Source organism: Pleurodeles waltl, chromosome 4_1 (assembly GCF_031143425.1).
Source record: "Pleurodeles waltl isolate 20211129_DDA chromosome 4_1, aPleWal1.hap1.20221129, whole genome shotgun sequence".
In the NCBI taxonomy this organism is placed as follows: Eukaryota; Metazoa; Chordata; class Amphibia; order Caudata; family Salamandridae; genus Pleurodeles; species Pleurodeles waltl.
Genome location: NC_090442.1, coordinates 734,591,269 through 734,610,526, shown reverse-complemented (window position 1 = coordinate 734,610,526; position 19,258 = coordinate 734,591,269). Strand labels below are relative to the sequence as shown.

The following is a 19,258-nucleotide window of genomic DNA, read 5'->3' as shown; positions in this document are numbered from 1 at the left end:
AAAATGATTAAGTAATGCCTTAAATTGAATGTTTGTTATTGTAAAATGGTTGTTTCCAGAAAGGTTTTGGGTTATATTAAGCATATGGAGTAAGGAAGTACGAGCGAAGAATGCCAATAGTCTAAAAATGGCCCCAGGTTCCGGATGTGTAAGAACAGATGAATGCGAGTATTTCTGCATTCCAAGCATATTTTTAGGCGACGCATGCGCACACGCTAATTAAGTATATTTAACGTGAGCTTTTTCTCTTGTCACATCCTTAGCTGACAGAGAGAGACTGCGCGGTTTGTCGAGAGACATTCTGGCAAACAAAAAGGTAATGGGCCCTTTGGGGATGAGTGATGAGCTTTTCTTGGAGCTTTTTTTGATAAAAGGTTTCTAATGGATTACATTGAAATGGATCTTGGTCTCATTTTCAGTGAGGCAGGTTTTGTGCAGTGTAAAAGAGGGGTGTGGGGGTGTATCTGACCGAATGAGGGGTCAGTAATGGTGTCTTTCTAGTAAGAATGTTTTATGATGAAGTGTATGAGCCTTAAAAAGTATATAGGCTGGAGTTGTTCTTAAAGATGTACAAATGAAATTTAGGAAAATAGGAAAAAATAAGATTGGAAGAAATGATACATGGAAGGATTCTGGAGTGAATCGGATTGAAGAAAAAATTGGGAATAATTAACCATATGAATTTAGGGTTAGAGTGAGTTGTTAGTGTTTTGTGCATAAGTAATTTGTTTGGTATGTGAGGTGACTAATTGGGTTCCTATTTTCATTTATTTTTTAGATTGTTGGAAAGTTCAAGTGATAATGGTGAAGATGGTTGTTTAACAAAATACGGAGCAATGTGGGTGACTACTGAGGTGGAAAGTAATGCAGCGTAGTGGTAAGGAGGTTGAGAGGATAATAAGAGGGCTGATGTATTCTTTTGGATAATTTTAGGTGTCCCCTGTCGACTAGTCCTGAGGAAGACCCGTTGTGGAGTGTGGAATTGGCCCAAAAGCTAGATGGGGTCGAAACGTCAACGATGATGCTTTAGCCTGGATTTGTTTTTTGAATATTTAATGAAGGACTTAATTGGGGATTGAATCCTGATGAGAATAAGTTTTGATTCAATGCGGAAAAAGGATTAACCAACAGGTTGATATAGATTTTTTAAAGTTTATTCTTTTGATTGGTTTAGTGGGAGATTGACTATCTCTTTTCTTTTCTAATTCACAAGCACTTGATCTGCTTGCACTTTGTTCTGTCCTTCTGTGGTGTTACGATGGGGGATCTGTTTTATCTAATTTTGTATAAGAGTAAAGAATATGTTTTGTATACATAATAAAGGATGTTTTCATGAAAGAGTATGTTTCTATGCTGCATGTTGGATGTAAGGGATATTGTGGTTATGGTTGTCATTGTTTTCTAAGGGGGCATTGTTGTTTTGTAATAAGCAGACAGTGCACCTACCAACAGTGCTGGGCAGGGGGTCTGGTGGAGAGCAAGTGTTATGGGCGTGGACAGCGCAGGGGCCCCTCTGTGCCCCCCAGCACTTGTACTTCGTCAGTCTTTTCATGGTAGGGAGACCGCCATGAAAAGGCTGGCGGAGAACAAGGTTGTAATCAGCAGGGTGGCACCTCAGTTCAGCGTTGCCCTGGCTAGTTACAACCAGGACCACCGTCAGCCCATCGGGATCTTTGATTCTGGAGAGTCGCTGGTCTTTAGGTGGGTCCTCCTGCCAAACTTGTATTGTGGTGGTCAGACTGCCACAGCCGCGGTGGTCCGACCGCCACCGTGAGGCTTGCAGTCTTGTGACCACCAGCCTCGTTATGAGGCCCTAAAACTTGTAAATCATACTCTGATATGTTCAATACTCCTCAGACAGATCATCCTGCCCGTGCATGGTTTAACTTGGAATGCACAAAAACTCACAAAACTTTTGAAATAACACCCCCCACTAGCTGACTCCGCTGTTACGTCCATGGCCCTAGTTGAAATTAGTAAGACCATTCAGTGGGAGAAGTGCAATCAGCCATTCTGTGATCCACGGCAGGAAAGGCTTCAGGCCCAGATGGAGTCCCAGGGGAGATTTTCAATTATAACCTTGAGTTCTGAGTCCCATTGATTACAAATATGTTGAGGGCTGTAATAATTGAGGGGACACTGGAATCCTTGAGACAGTCAGGTACAGTCCCCAAATACAAGAAAGGAGACAAAAAAGCTCCCTCAAATTACCAGCCTATCTGGTTGCTTGAGTTGACTGTTCAGATTTTTGGCAGGGTCATTTGAAGGAAATTGGAAGCCTGAGTGAAAGAAAAATCTTTTTCCACAAAAGCACTGTATGGGTTTCGCCCAGGATTGTGTACTGCCGAGCAAACTTTAAATCTTTCCCTGATTTTAGGTAGGTTTGTCAAGGCCAGGAGAGGTGCCATACATATGGCTTTTATGGACCTCTCCTGTGCCTTCGGCCTAGCACATAGAGATAAACTTTGGGAGATTATGGGCCAGGCAATTATCGATCCTCCTTTATTGTATGTTTTAAAAGGTCTCCATCAAGATAACACCAGGAGAGTGCCTTACTCTCAGCCAGGTGATCAGACACCCCCCTATTCAAGTTACCCGTGGGATGAGACAGGGTTGCATATTGGCCCCTTTCTTATTTTATTTTATATAAATGCTCTGGATTCATTTTTAGCAACTTGTACCTCTGATGTCCCCATAATTGGTTCACCACTAGTTTCCGTACTGTTGCACGCGAATGATGCAGTGCTGTTAGCTCGTACTGCAAATGGTTTGCAAGCACTTTTAGATAGGTTGTACAGTTTCATGCAGGGCTGAAGCTCAAGGTTAATAGAAGAAATCTTATATTTATATTTGTGTAATTTTTTTACGCTAAAGCTGCGCAAACTTACAAAATACAACTGTATTTTGTAAGTTTGCGCCACTTTTGCGTCAAAAAGCGGCGCAAATGCAGTGCTAGAAAAGTATAAATGTGGGCCTTAGTTGGTGATACCAGGGAAAACCAGAAAGATTCAGGGCCCACCATTGCACCAGCTGATAGGGAACTGGTCATGGAAGAGGACTTTTCTGAACATTATCATTTGCATGCATCCACAGGTAAGAAGGTTCCCTAGAGGATCATCTGCTGAGCAGGTGAATTTGGTTAGCTAGTTGGAGATGAGCATTGTAAGGAGAATGTTGTGCGTGATCTCCTTGCAGGAGACGAAGGGGTCGAGAAGGATAAAGACAGTAGTAGATAAGGTAGATAGTCAGACAGTGGTATGTGCAGAGGTTGCTAGATAGACTTGGATTCGAAGGCAGTTTTAAATGAGAATGGACGGTGAATGGTTAAGCTAGGATAGGTAAAAGAGTGTGAGTTGATGAGGGATCCGGTAGTGTGTACTGTAAGGGCTGTCCGGGAAGAAAAAGAGAGATTCAAAATGACACAGAGGGAGGAAATAAGTGCACTAAAGCAAAATGCCTTGGTATGGCTGTGAGCACACATTAGGAAGGTAATAAAGAGATAGTATGTTGTTCCAAGTTCTGTTGTATGTAATTTCTGCTATTCTGACATTTTGAAGTTTAGCTTGGGAAACTCTGGGATTTAGGACAAGGTACTCTGGAGGAACAAGTGTAGAAAAGGCAGTAGGCATTTGACTAATTGGGCAACATAGTTATTAAAGCTGTGGTGACTATGTTATTAAATGTCAAAAGAATCGGGAATGTCAGACAAAGCTTAATAGGTCAGATCCAAGTATTGAGGGACACATTTGGGTTGAAATGTGTGCTTGTGTATGGGGTGTAGAAATGGCAGGGCAAGGAGAGGATGTTGAAGGGCATGCGCATGAGATATCGGTCAGATAAGGACAGATTGAGGGTAAGCAGAGAATGCTGTATGGGACTACTGCACGTGGCGGGGTTTGGGAATTTCTCACAAGAGCTTGGGTAGTTAGGTGATGTTAGTGGTATGATCAGAGTTGAAAGCCATGTCTTGACTTAAAGTTCCTATACAATATTTGTGTTGACGAGGTTAACGGTATCCACAAATAGGAGGTCATGGAAATGTGAGGGCTATGTTGTGGACTTGCTTCATTGTAGGAGTATATTTGTCAAAGAATGGATTTTGAGACAGGTCATGGTGTGTCCAAAGGAGAGGGAGTGAACACTGAGACCGAGTAAAGGGTGGCAGTGAGACTTTAGAGCCATGCAGGCGTTTTTTCTGGCACGTGTTCATTGTTTTCCCTTCTAAAGACTCCCAGATTTTCCCTAGTAAAGAAAATCCAGACTACTGGGGAAGCCAATGGAACAGTGAAAGGGGGAGTCTCTGTTTATCACAGTGCATTTCTCGCTTGGAATAATTCATATGTTGGCCGAGAGTGGGAGAGGAGAGAAGTGGTTAGATGGAGTAGGAGTGAGTAATATAATGTTTTTAATTACAGATTAACCTGGCAAACCCAGGCAGGGCCAGATGAGATGATTGTGAGACTGGTACCTGTTGAGGCATGTATGTGAAACATAACTTGGAGATGTGAAGCAGGGAGGTTTCAAAGGGTGCTGAGAAATCATCAGAATGTGGGATGTGGGTGGAAGATGTTATATGATTGGTGGGTGAGTGGTGAGGAAATTACATTGATAAAGTTTGATAACTGTGAGGGTGGAGAGGTAGAACAGGAGGATTTGGATAGCTGGGATAATGTGGGGAGAATGGGTTGGCTGAGTGATGAAGTGGGAGCTGGTTCGTGTTTACGGTCTCCAGAGAAGTTGTGGGAATTCAAGGTTGCTGGCTTGAAACACTGGCTTTCGATGGTGGGCCACTGAAGAGCTTCTATAAAGTGTGAGGGATGATGGTTAGTGCAGTGGTTAGGGAAGCAGGGTAAGAGATGCCAGAGGCTTCGTTGTTGTGGAAGCCATGAGATTCAATGTCTCTGGAAATGCCAGATGGTGGCATACAGCTCAATACAGCTGTCGAAGGGATGGTCACTTTTGTACTGGGTGGTAGGGCATGCAACAGAACACAACACTACACAGCTGAACAACACTGCACATTGTGCGATTCCCTTAGAATGTTCACAGGTACTTTCTGGCTTGTTTTGGGGCTTTGCAGCTGGTTGGATGCTTAGGTGTAAAGATGTCCATCTGCATGCGGTCCTGGGTAAAAGTGGTAATTAGGTGCAGGGACTTCTGGGAAGGGTGTTCCTTCCCTACCTCCTCGCGGTTGTGGAATATTGCTGTCTTGCACACCCTTCAGTTAAAATTCGTATTGAACTGGGGAGAGGCTTTGAGCCTGTCAAATGTGGCTACTTTTTTGTCTCAGTGTTGCTATTCTGCAAAGCATTAGAATAGAATATCTCGCAGTTGTTGTTTTAGACTGCTGATTGATTAGTTTTGTGAAAATGACATTTTTATATTTATGGTGTGATACAAGAGGTTGTTACATAACTGAAAGGCACATCACAATTACCGGTGTAGTCATTTCAATTAAAACTACCACATCCAATGATGCAAACTTTTTTTAATAATCGTTTTCGATTTTTTTTTTATTTTTGAAATCCCAATCTGCATACAAAAAAATCAAACTCAATAATATTAATAATAATTAATTAAATACATCTGCATCCTAGAATGGGACTTTAAAAACATCAGTGCATGGAAGAAAATGGAGACATGACAACATCTCTGACCTGGTCACGAAAGGAGAGGAGCCAGGCAGCTAAGAGATGGTGTATGACACAATGCAGCTCTTTAGGACCGAAAACACAGCAACGAGTGAACCATTTGCACAACAGAAAGTTCGTCCCCCTCCACAGAAGGGGATGTGGAAAACGGACTCTATCGAGAAAGGGTTCCTCAGGGTGTGTCCCTACAACTGTACAATCAGTCTTGCCTCATCTTACGCCCATCAGGGCCTATTTGCTTTTTCTAGGACTGGCTTTCACTTCCTTCGACCAATCTGAGCCATCAACTGGGCATTGGCCGCGGCCTTCGCCCGCATGTTTTTTGCCTTGGCGATATTAAAGAGGATATTCATGAGGTTGGTGGGAACGTCCAGCGAGAGCGTAACTTTGGTCCGGCGGTCGCTTTTAGCCTTGTTCTGGTACACTTTTCCCTTCAGATGGGCTTGCGAGACGTATTTGTAGCGGGCCCCTGGGAACGTCCTTTTCTCCTTGTCCTTGTCATCTTCTTCCTCCTCCTCTTCGGAGAGAAGGTCCTCGCCAGGCAGGTAGTCGAAGCTTCTCTTGCTCAGCAATGAATCCTCCTCCAAGTGTCGCCTTTTGGCCTCGGAGAGGACTTCGTTGAGGCAGTTGAAGAGGGGCTCGGCTTTGTAGACCTTGTAGGAGAGGTTGGTTCGGGCAGCACACAGCATTATCAAAATAAAAAAGAGTCTGGGGCGAGGCATCATTCCAGCCCGGACCTTTAGAGAAGGACAAGAGTAGAGGCAACAATGTCAATGGTGACCAGAGGAAAAAAGTGACACATTTGTAGAATATGACAAATTGCCTTATTTAATCAAACACACATTTTTGAAGACTACTTACTGTTCCAACAGTTTTACTGTCACCCGGAATGGAGAGTTAAAAATTTATATTTTCTTAGGAATTGCCCAGACAACTGGTACGTATCCCCACTGATATGACCCTGAACATATAAATAGTAGAAAGACAAAATCTGCTTTCAAGTGTTTACCGATGGAAAAAGCGAAGATGACAGCGGTGAGCGGAATAATGCTAAAAAGCTCCACTCACTGACTGTCTTCTAGAAAGTGAATATCATGGGACAACAGAACAGAAGCAGACCAACAACTTCAAACAGACGTTTTATACCAGTGTTGTTGACACAGGAAAAATACAACAGTTCACATGTCTCAGAAGAGGCAAGTAAAGGAACAAAACGGTTGAACTTAAGATAGTGGTACTGTGGCCAGCAGGTTCTGAGTGGGGTAAAGGTGGAAGGGAGTGGTGGAATGCTGGGTAAAAGAAATTACACTTCAGATGTCTATCAGCTCATCACAAACACAAGTAAAACATTAACCTTCAAGGAGTATCAATGACAGCTGTAAAATAAAAAGAACTGTTGTTTAACAGTAAAGAGAATAGCATCAGATCTGTGCAAATGGCTCTGAGATGTACTAGAAATATACACCAGCAAAGATAAAAGTAGTGGAACTCTGTTTCTACTAGTTCCATCTCACCTTGATCACTGGAGGAATGTCTTCTAAAGCTTATTGCATGACTGGTAGAGTATGTTCATTCACAAGTGCTACATCAGTACTGAAGCATCTTAGAATGCAAGGAACATTGTAGGGGAAAACTGATGCAAATTGCAGTTTTCTGGACAAATCTCAGTCTGACTTGTGATACTAAAAGAAAATCAGATTTTTTGTGACTAATTCCACGTTGCAAAACTACCACAAATTATGCACTCAGTACTGCATTCAGTAGACATTTGGCAGTATATTCTCTTCTGTCCTTTGCAGAATTTTCTTTAGCCAGGACAGTGACAACGTCAATGAACATAGGTTTTTTTTGTATCAGTCCGTTATGCGAGAGTCTTTTTGGTCAGAATGCTGTTGCAATAAATATAGAAGTCTAAAGGAAGCGGGTGGGCAGGACTGATCGTGTTTATAAGGGTAAGGGCAACAGAATCACTGATACAAGATCTGTGATGAGTAGGCACTCAGTGTACCTGTCATTACTTTTGGAGAATGGGTTTGAGGCAAGAATGGTCAGGTATTCAATTCTTTACACATTGTGGGAATTACGAGAATAATACCGGTTATCATAAATTAGGGTCCAATATCTTGTTGCGATGATAACAGTAATAGCGCTCCATAAGGGGGCCCTGGTCTATTTTTCTTAGCTTCAGCAAGATTAAATATGGTTTCTTCTCTAACCATCGACAGTAAGTTTATTTTGTTTCTCGGTCCTTAGGTACGAACTGTACTTCTACTAAAGACCGAAAAAAGGCAGGGTATCATCTTAGATGCCCACATTTTGGAGCTGTGAAGAGGGAGATTCTGAAAAAAAATGGGGGAATTTATTGTTCCCATTGACTTGCATTGAAGCAGAGGTAATTTTAGGTGGGAGCCGTGCTTAGGCCCATATTTATCATAGTGGTGATTTGCACTTGTGTCACACAAGAGGGGGCGAAAGGGAAAGGTGTCCCTTCCTGCACATTAACAATCCTGCTTACAACGCAGGCACCCTTGCATCATAATGCAAGAGTGCCTGCATTGGCTCTAGGCAGCAAAAGTGTGGCAGTGCAAGGAAAAGACAGGAATGTGCCATATGATGTTCAATAAAGCATATTCCTGCCCTTTCACACAGTGCAACGCAGCAAGGGAGCTTGCTGTGTTGTACTGAGTGAAAGTATGATAAATATGCCCCTTAATTTGAGCCAGTGGTTTCCGGTGCTCGGCACCTGCACTTCATTTTCAATAGTGGCTCTTATGATAGGTGCCACATGGGGGCGCTGTTTATCTAATTTGAAGAAGAGAGAACAATCAATCAATCAAATCATTTCTTAAGCGCACTACTCACCTGTTAGGGTCTCAAGGCTCTGGGGGGGGCGGGGTTGCCGGTTACTGCTCAAAAAGCCATGTTTTAAGGTGCTTTCGGAAGGTTAGGAGGTCCTGGGTCTTGCATAGGTTGGTGGGAGGGAGTTCCAGGTCTTGGTGGCGAGGTGGCAGAAGGATCTGCCGCCGGAGGTGGTGCGTTGGATGCGGGGGACTGTAGCGAGGGTGAGGTCAGCGGAGCGGAGCTGTCGAGTTGGTATGTGGAAGTTTACTCGTTCGTTGAGGTAGGCCGGTCCAGTGTCGTGGAGGGCTTTGGGAGCGTGGACAAGGACTTTGAAAATAATCCATTTGTTGATAGGCAGCCAGTGTAGGAATCTAAGGTGGGTGGATATGTGTTCGTGGCGAGGGAGGTTGAGGATGAGACGTGCGGTTGCGCTCTGAATTTGCTGGAGTTTTCTTTGAAGCTTGACTGTGGTCGCCGCATAGAGGGCGTTGCCGTAGTCCAGTCTGCTGCTGATGAGGGTGTGGGTGACTGTTCTTCTTGTTTCTAAAGGGATCCATTTGAAAGTCTTGCGTAGCATGCGAAGCGTGTTGAAGCAGGAGGATGATATGGCGTTGATTTGCTGGGTCATGGAGAGGGATGAGTCTAGAACGATGCCAAGGTTCTGTGCGTGGGTGGTGGGTGTTGGGGGTGGTCCGAAGGTGGTGGGCCACCAGGAGTCGTTTCATACTGTCTTGTTGGGGCCGAACATGATGATCTCTGTTTTGTTTGAGTTTAATTTGAGGTGGCTTGCTGTCATCCATTTGGCGACGTCGAGGAGTCCGGCGTGCAGGTTAATCTTGGCGGTGGCTGGGTTCCTGGTGAGGGAGATGATTAGCTGGGTGTCATCTGCGTATGAGATGATGGTGATGCCGTGGGGGTGGAGGATGTTGGCGAGAGGAGCCATGTAGATGTTGAAGAGGGTATGGCTGAGGGAGGATCCTTGGGGGACCCCACGGATGATCTTGGTGGTTGTAGACCGGAAAGGAGGGAGGCGAACTCTTTGGGTTCTTTCGTCGAGGAAGGAGGTGAGCCAGTCCAGAGCCTTGTGGCGAATTCCGGCGTCAATAAGGCGTGCGTGGAGGGTTTGGTGGCATACAGTGTCGAAAGCTGCAGAGAAGTCTAGGAGGATGAGGGTGACGGTCTCGCCCTTGTCGACTCTGGTCCTGATGTCGTCTGTGCAGGCGATGAGGGCGGTCTCAGTGCTGTGGTTCTTGCGGAATCAAGACTGGGAGGCGTTGAGTATGTTGTTTTCTTTTAGGAAGCGAGACAGTTGAGCGTTTACTATCTTCTCACCGACTTTTGCGGGGAAGGGGAGAAGAGAAATGGGACGGTAGTGTGTGAGGTCTTCTGGGTCTGCTTTGTTAAATAATTCAATATATATTAAAAACACCTAATAGCTAGAATAGTCATTCTTATGGCTTTGGGGGCCTCAGACATTCTGAACTGTGACGCTTGTAGCAGCGCGTTGGTTGGTAGTTGTGCAGGTACTGTCATTAGCAGCACCGGCAGTGGCAATGTGTAGTGTGAGCTGCGGTGAACTCCTGACAAAGGCTCTGGCACTTATTACATTTTTACAATTTAAGCAGTGAGCGAGAGGCAGCTAAAATAAAGCCACTTTGGCATTAAAAATCGCGAGTTTCCCGCCTGGTCTATTGGCATGCACGCAGCCATCATGGACTTGTGTGTTCGCCTGCATGACATTTTACGAAAGCACAAGACAGCTTGGACTGTGTGAGGTATACAGTGTTTTCTCTGTTTTGCTGTCAGACAGTACCCTCTGATGGCGATAGGAATGTACTGCATTGTTTTAACTAGGAACAAATGTATTTGTTTCCCTGCAGGAAACAGCAAGTGTAGTTACAGTAAGTATACATATATCGCTGGTTCTGTTTGCCGTTCAGTGTGCTCGCGAAGGTTAGTCTCGCCTAATTGGAAATAAACGTTATCAAAACCCTAGAACATAGATGATTACATTTTACGGCCAGAGGTCATGATCTGTAGCACTTAGTGTAGAGAGAGCACGAGAGAAGAGAAAAACAGAAATCCAATTGAAATGAGGAGTTCTCTGCAAGAGGAGGAAGAGGGGATCAGAGTAAGAAAGAGACTTTAGGAAAAGGGAGGCGAAGGAGAGACAGAGTCAGACAGAGACTTGGGGGCGGTAGTCAGAGCGGCGTTGCCATGTTGTGAATGAAAAAAATATATAACTACATTGAAAATGGTCGAAATCAGACACAAAGTAACCATATTAAGCCCCACGGTTGTGAAATCATCACTCCAGCTGTTGATATTTACATAGCGATATACTGCAGCCCTGCCCAGAGCGACGCATCAGGTGTTAGACTGGAGCAATTAAGGGCCATATTTATACTCCGTTTGCGCCGAAATTGCGTCGTTTTTTTTGACGCAATTTCGACGCAAAACTAACGCCAACTAACGCCATATTTATACTATGGCGTTAGAGGCGAATAGCGCCAAAGTTCCCGGAATGTGCGTCATTTTTTAGCGTGAACCCCTTCCTTGCGTTAATGATATGCAAGGGAGGCGTTCCCGTCTAAAAAATGACTCCCAGGCCTTTACGTGGTATTTATACTCCCGGGCAAAAGAGACGCCCGGGAGTTGGCGTGGCTAAAAACGGCGCATTTGCGCCACTTTTTAACGCCTGCTCAGGGCAGGCGTTAAGGGGCCTGTGGGCTCAAAATGAGCCCACAGGTGCCCTCCCATGCCCCCAGGGACCCCCCCTGCCACCCTTGCCCACCCCAGGAGGACCCCCAAGGATGGAGGGACCCACCGCAGGGACATTCAGGTAAGTTCAGGTAAGTATAATTTTTTATTTTTTATATTTTTTTTTGGTGGCATACGGGGGCCTTATTTGTGCCCCCCTACATGCCACTATGCCCAATGACCATGCCCAGGGGACAGAAGTCCCCTGGGCATGGCCATTGGGCAAGGGGGCATGACTCCTATCTTTACAATGATAGGAGTCATGTTGATGGGGGATGGGCGTCGTTAAAAAATGGCGCAAGTCGGGTTAAGACGATTTTTTCGACGTAACCTGACTTGCCCCATTTTAAGACGCCCATGCGCCATTTTCCCCCTACGCCGGCGCTGTCTGGTCTACGTGGTTTTTTCCCACGCAAACCAGGCAGCGCCGGTCTGATTGCGCCGTCTAACGCCATTCCATAAATACGGCGCCCGCTTGGCGCTTCAGAATGGCGTTAGACGGCGCAAAACTTTTTGACGCTAAACTGCGTTAGCGCAGTTTAGCGTCAAAAAGTATAAATATGGGCCTAAGTGTCGTGGTCCTAACTACCATACTAAAATGCATTAATCATGCATTTTTAGCACCTTGACAACACCTGCCCTCGGTGAGAAAGAACCAGGGAGTGACCCCAATCGTCAGAGCTGCATTTACAGTAGCTCGGCGAGAGTTGTGCAGATGGCACTGCAAGACTCGTACTGACCGCTCAATCAGGTCTGTGTGTTAATAAATTCACTGATATATTGATTAAACAACATTAAGACTAACTTTCATTCTCATGATTCCAGAGAGGCGGCACCGGTCGGCGAAGGCTGTGGCAGGATGTTTTTAATTTCAATTTCCTGCCACCCTGGGCCTCCTAGGAATTGCTGCTGCCACCGGGCTCCGGAGTTAAATTATAGGACATGAGGGGTCCATCCTCCCTGACCTCGACACGTGCTGTTGCCTTCGGGAGGGCAGGGGTTGTGTCCCATCAGATAAGTCAGTAATTAATTTGGCACTGCATGGGCGGGCCGGCCCGGAGCTTCACTGAAGCTGAACCTGGCCTGAGGAATTTCGTTGCCGTTCCACTGCCAGTGTAGTCCAGTGTCAAAATAGCATGTGTCTGTGACATGTCTTTGTGTGGGATGAACAGGGACGGCTCCTTTGCAATGAAAATATATTTCACTATTGTTTTATTTTTAAGCTGCTGGCTCAGCCAGCATGTGCAGGGAGGGGTGGGACTGGGTCATGGGAGGAAGGAGGAGGGCAGAAGAGGAGTGAAGTAAGTGCACTAAGTGCGCATCTCAGTTTTGCCGGTCATCTTAGCCTGGCCAAACTGACATGCGCACTTAGGTTTCTCCAACCCGGCTGTGTGGCACAGCTGGGTTGGAAAACCGCACAGACTCCAGTGCACTGTCTCAGAGGAAGACCAAGCTGCTCAGACCAATCCAGACGCTGTTAGGTATTTCATGAGAACAGTCCCTAGATTTCATGGGGAACCTGTGCTGGTGTCCCAGGGATTGCTGTCACACCACCACCGTAGGAATGCATGCTATGGTGAATAGTTCAGAATAGTTCAGAAGCTAAGATGAGGATATATTTTCTATAAGTATCTTTTGCATCCATGTGGGAAAAAAACATGACATGCTGAGTAAAACACATACGTCCAACAGCAGCACCAGCCTTTAAGTTGATTCCCCTAAGTTATACTGAAGTGCCACCACACAGGTCTAAAGAGCATGCAGAATGCTAACATTCTATTTTCATGGCAAAGTCAAGGCACTCCTGGATGCCATTTTTCTGAGTGTGCGGTGTGGGGAAGCATAAAATCAGGATTCACAATGTAATACAGTAGTTAGGCTTGAATTTACTAATAATTTATTTCTACTAAAAAAAAAACTTTTCAGCAAAATTAGGATAACCAAAGGCTGGGAAATAAAAACATAACTTCTTAAACTGTACCAAGCAGTTTGCATGCAGCTCTTTGAGGGCAGTTCACAACTCACTGTATTAGATTAAGATTGTAATTTATAAACTGCGCAGTAACAAAAAGATCTCTATGGCAAAATAAGTATCCCACTGAGCTATGCTCATAAAATACTGTTCTGGTATATTAACCCTCTACGCTTCCTTTGATGAGTCAAAACTGCCAGTACACAAAATTCCGGTCTCTCTAGAGCAGGTATAATAATCACCAGAGTTATCTTGCCACTTTTATTGTTGCCTGAAAACTGTTGGATATACAAGGAACTCTGCAGTGCTTTTAAAGCTACTGCACAGCTGCAAAAACGGTCCACCAGTAACAAAAGAGGCCTCTCACCCTTCCAGCCTCCCGGGTAAACGCCTGATGCCCGGTACCACCAGTCCGGCCTTGAGCAAGTTAGAGGGAGTGAACTGAACAGGGAAGGAGATGCACAGAGATGAGAGAAAAACAGAGAGAGTAAAGTTAAAAAATAGAGAAAAAGAAGTAGAGCACATGCTTGCAACAACACAGTAGTGAAAGAGGTGAAGTGTAAAGTAAAGAGGTAGAAAGAGAGAGGGGAGGTGGACACTTGAGGCTGCGAATGAATGGTGAAATAACTTGAGTGGTCAGGTAATTAGATGTGAGACAACGAAAAGGAAGCATGTTAGAGGACTAGAGAGAGGTGAGATGGAGAGTTATGATCTAGATAGAGCTGGGGTATGAGAGAAATAAAGATGTGAGGTAAAGAAGAAGATGAGGTTGAGAGGGAGGTGAGGTGAAGTTGATGGAGGAGAGATACAGGCATATAAGATGGAAATAAAGAAGTGAGGTGCAGAGAGGGGGTTAGATAGCAAAAGAGTACAGGTAGAGAAAAAGGGGAGAGCATCCCACCTACTCTGGGTGAGCAGTTTGCATCCTCTTTAAAAATGTACTACTCAGAAGTATATGAGCAACCACTAGGAATAAATAAGAATGCTTCTTTACGAAAGAGCAACCAGGCCTTGTTAGTTTGGAGATCACATTAATAGTGGGGTGATTGTGTGTACAGCCTGAGGGGCAGTGCTTAATTTGAGCAGGTGGGTGCACTTGGGGCCCACTGGCAATCATTTTTGGTGACCAGCACTTATTTGGTCTTGACAGACTTTGATCTAGAGCAACAGAGAAATTGACCAAAGTGGGAAAAAAGGAGGAAGGGAAAGACAGAAAAGCAGTGACAAAAGGAGAAAGTAAGGATAAAAGGAATCGTATGGGTGAGATAAAGAGACCTGGAGTGTCTGGTTGTGGATTAAAGAGACACAAGGTGGAATCAAGACTAAGCAGGTGTGGTATTTGGTGCCACAACCTTTGATAACGCTGAGAAAAACTTTGGGCCACGCATTTATTCTTTTACAAATTAAATGCTGCAGAAGGGCTGCAGGAAACACCAAGCTTGACTATGCGAGGATATGCAGACACCTAGAATACACAGGCAGCACGCATGGAACCCTTTATCTGATGCAGTTACTTTGCGAGACACCCATGCTCCTCCAAGGACTGCACTTGTGTTCTGGTTGAATACCTCCATACATTTACTCACAGCTGGACAAACGTCAGTCCTGCGGACTCCCCACCCTGCACCTCTCTTTTTTTTTTTTTTTGAGTCTTCATTTACGGCAAAAGACCAGAGAGATCTTACCATGTCACCGCCCTTATCAGGTCCCAGCGCTGAGAGCGGATACCTGAGACGCTTCCTCCATCAACATAGAGAGAGGAGATACGGGGAAGGGCACAGGACCTTATCCACCTCCCCCGCCTCCTCTCTGTTGCATCTAAATTAATCATTGGACTCTTGCCATGATCAGCTGTAGAGAAATAGTCCCATACCATTCTACTCTGTAAAATTACATCTATAAAAGGTCAAAAAAAATTCCCACATTCTCAGGAGTTTGGGTTGGCCTTTACTACAATCGAAGTCAGACACTTTCTTTACCGACAATAACCAATCAATATGAGTGGGGGAAGAACTAGCTATCCACTTCATACATATTTCCAGCTGTGCTATCAATATTAGATAGAAGGAAAGGTATGCCAAAGATTTAGTCAATTTATCATGTGTGTTTCCCCAAGGCCCTCATATAGTCCGAATACAATCATTGTTAAACTAATTTCTGCTCGGCCATTGAACATGAAGAGGATCGACTTGCCCACAGTTTCCCAAACATTTTTTATTCCCAGACACCTCTACGAAAAATGTATATCATCTGCCTCCTCCAGACCAGACTTCGGGCGATTTCTCCTCTTTTGAAAGCCTATTTTAGCTAATCTTCTGGGAGTCCAATAAACCCTATACAAAGTAAACAAATGATTCCTCCTCAAAGAGGCGGGTTTCACCACAGACCAAAGTATCTTCAAAGATGTTTGCCAAAAGTAAAAAAGATAAAATGTTGGAAAATCAGATTTCCACCCCCCTAGGGGTGGTGGGAGCGAGGCATCCTCGGTCTGTACTAATACCCAATACCATCTTGAGACTTCTTTCTTCAACCTCTGGGTGCCTATAATTTTACTTTCCCAGTCTGTAACAAGCCGAGCCTCAGGCTCTCTTTGTACCCAAGATTTAATTTGTATATATTTAAATCTGGACAATTTAGCATTTGTCACTCCGGATAAGAACTCCCAAGAGATCGGAGAGCCACTAATAACTATTTGTCCCCATCGTACAATTCATCCCTTTATCAATGGGTTAGCTAAGGCATCTTGTAAACATATCAGTGTGCCTGGGGAATCCCAGATTAGGGCCAACTCGCTATAATAAGGAATTCCTAATCTTGTTCTCAGAGCGGTACCATATTTTACAAGCCGAGGTAAGAACTTTTAATCTTACTTTTTTGTAGTATTTAGGGTGGCCAAATTTATTTAAAAAAACTATGTAGCCTACTCCCGAAAACTGACTGTTAATGCCCGTAGCCGGGAGAACCGTATTCTTTAGAAAATAGTGGTATAATATTTTTCAATTGGAATGCTCAGTAGTAAAGCTGAAAATATGGGAGTGCGATACCTCCATCTAGCTTCTTTTTCCTTAATTTTTTCCAGGCAATTCTTGGGTTTTTATATGACCAGATAAACTCCCTACTTTCCCCTGCAGTTTTCGTACCCAGTTGGGTTTAAAAAATAGGGGGAGAGTGTTAAAAATTAATGTAAATTTGGGGAGTATCCCCATTTTTATTAAATTTGTTCTACCTAAAATGGAAAGATGGAGGTGCGACCATCGGATAAGAAGCCTTTTAGTTTCCCTAAAAAGATTCAAAAAATTTACATGGCCATCTCTGCCATGTTTTTGACCACTTTTACCCCAAGATAGCGAATTTCATCTTTCTCTAATCTACTATCTTGTGGGCCATTCCAAGTCATCATTTCAGATTTACCGGTAAGTACCCAGAGATTCTTATCTGCTTCTACCCTAGGGAGTGTGTCTCCCCTAAGCCAGTTTTTGATCACCTCATCTGGAGCCATAGTGTCTTCCATTATACAGTTCCAAAAAGAATTTAACAAATGCTCCTTCTATGTCATAGTCTTCTGAGGACACCTTACCCGACCCATCCATCACTATGCTTTTAATAATATTTCTAGTATTATCAAACCTAGTTTTCCAAGCTAATAGCCTCCCACATCCTTCTCCATAATCAAAATGCACAAGTTTACTAGCTTCCCATTTGCTTCTCACAATTGATTCCAGGAAGGTCTCAAGTGAATTTATAGCTTCCAGAATACAGTGGTTTAGGTCAGTCTGCATTTTTACATCCTTAGCAATGTTTGTCTGAGCTTGCAGATTACGGAGGTTACCCTTCAGGGTCTCTATTATAGCTTTGGGTTTTTTGTCTTATAAGCTGCATAGCTGATCAATTTCCCACGGATAAAAGCCTTATATGTCTCCCGTACTATGGCTATCGATGCCGAGCCTAAATTAATCTCAAAGAAGTCCTTAGAGTCCATTTTCAACCATTGTATGATCTCATCTTCCCTCAAAAGAGATCTATCTAGTGTCCATCTGAGATATGCGTGTAGGCCAGTAAGAGTTATGTCCAGCTGAACCGCCGAGTGGTCCGAGAGGTGGGCTGGCTGGTGGAAAACGACCGCTAATTTGTTCCGAATTCTATGAGGAAAAAATAAGTTCTAGAGGCATGGCCATATTTTTTGTTCCAAAAGTGAACTCCTTGTCCTGTCCCATTCTGATTCGCCAGGGGTCGACCAGGCAAACATTCTTAATTATGTTGTGAAGACAGTTTCTCATTTTAGTTGTGTTGACAGTTGGTCTAGCAGTAGATCTGTCTAGAGTAGGAATGAGCAAAACATTGAAGTCCCCTCCAATTATTATCTGATTAATGGCTCTGTCTGATAATTGCTCATATAGATCCATAAGTGGACCAGGGTCATCCACATTGGGTCCGTAGTAAGAGACCAAAGTATACCCAACCCCATCTAGCTTGACATTTGCCAATACCCCACTCCCCCAAGAGTCACCACTCACATCTGTCAAATGACCTTGAGTCCCATTTTTCACAATTATTGCTACCCCCTTCACATTACAAGATTGATGAGTACAGGCAAATCCATTTTTGTGTCTTAAGAACATCCATCCACTCCTCATGTCTTAAATGCGTCTCCGGCAGGAGAAAAATATGGTTGTCAGATAGGCTTAAAAATTCCAGAATTCTCTTTCTCTTACCACTTACTCTGAGACCATTTACATTTACATTCCAGGATAGAATCTTAAGATTAAACACAATATCCGACTCCGTAGTCCTGTCCTGATGCCAACCGCTGCCTCCTGTCTAACCCAAAAATGATATTAGTTTGAGGACTCTTTTTTTTCTCTTTTCTCCCAACTGTTCCCCACCCAGTGCAAACTTAACCAAAAACATTTTACTATGTGACACCCCCAGACTACCCTTCCTTTGACCTCATAATGGGTAAGTTATCCTACCCCTGAGCCATGCCACTCCAGAGCCCGCTAGCTCTCCTTCCTTATCTGTTCAATTAGTGCCATAACTTCTAGAGGATCTCTTAAATTATGCATTTTATTCCTCCACATTACCCTTAGCGTGACCGGAAACCTCAGTTGTGAAGTGGCACCTAAGGATTTAAGCTCCTGCATATATTTCCCCGGCTCCCATCGTCGATCTTGCGTTGCCCTGGACATGTAGGACCTGACTGTAAAGGACCAACCTTCATGTTTTAAGCCTCTGTAAGAATCTGTTCCTTCACTCGGTAAGAAGCAAAAGTAACCAAAACCTTCCTAAGTTTATCTCTATTGGAATTTCTCCTAAAGGGATCCCGATGGACTCTCTGTATTTCCAAGTCTAAATCAATGGCGGCTACCATAGGAATATGTTCTTTAATTAAGGCTATAATAAGGCCTTTAATATTATCTCCTTCCTTTCCCTCCGGAATATTCAGGAACCTAAGGTTATTCCGTCTGCAGTGGTTCTCCAAGGATTCTACTTTGTCTCTCAGGTCTTTCTTATTTTGTTTTAAAGTGTGGAGATCTTGCCTATTAGCCTCCACCTCAGTCTGTAAACCCTCAATGGTGGACTCTATAACCCCTAATCTCTCCGTCAGGTTGGTGATTTTAGCATTACGACTATTGCAAACTCCTTGAATTTTAGCCTGATTAGACTCAGATATAGCAAACTTGCCTCTCATTAATTGCAAAAAAGATTGAAGTAAAGAGTCCGTATAGCATGTACTATTCAGTACTACCTCCATCTTCTGTAATACTGTGGGATCCCCTCTTGGCATAAGATGTCTTGTCTCTTGAGTGACTGAAATCTGTAATAAATCTAGCGGAGTAAATGCTTCCTCTGCTGTAGCAGCATCCCTATTTCCCAGGAGGGGGGGGGGTAGACATACTCTGGTGCGTGGGAATATCAATCTGCTCCTGTACCTTAAAAAAGGACCTGAGTGAGGGCGTGATTTTTGTTTTTTTAACTGTGGTTTTCGCAGTACTTCTGCTTTTCTATTATTTCCAGCAAGTAGGGTTTTATTGCT

At 44.0% G+C, this 19,258-nt stretch overlaps 1 protein-coding gene and 1 long non-coding RNA gene across 2 annotated transcripts in view; one reads left to right on the top strand and one right to left on the bottom strand.

The window, feature by feature from the left end:
• Nucleotides 1-257: 257 nt before the first annotated feature.
• LOC138288573 (uncharacterized) lies at nt 258-1,287 on the top strand. The gene is made up of 3 exons (XR_011202466.1): nt 258-316; nt 779-838; nt 934-1,287. It is a non-coding gene; the product is annotated as an uncharacterized lncRNA (long non-coding RNA).
• A 4,307-nt stretch (nt 1,288-5,594) lies between these two features.
• The window catches only part of UCN3 (urocortin 3), a 68,360-nt gene continuing 54,696 nt past the window's right edge, over nt 5,595-19,258 (bottom strand). Inside the window, exon 2 of the mRNA XM_069230082.1 lies at nt 5,595-6,388. Within this exon, the coding sequence (XP_069086183.1) occupies nt 5,909-6,376 (468 nt within the window). The 5' untranslated portion in view covers nt 6,377-6,388 and the 3' untranslated portion in view covers nt 5,595-5,908. The remainder of the gene's footprint in view (nt 6,389-19,258) is intronic.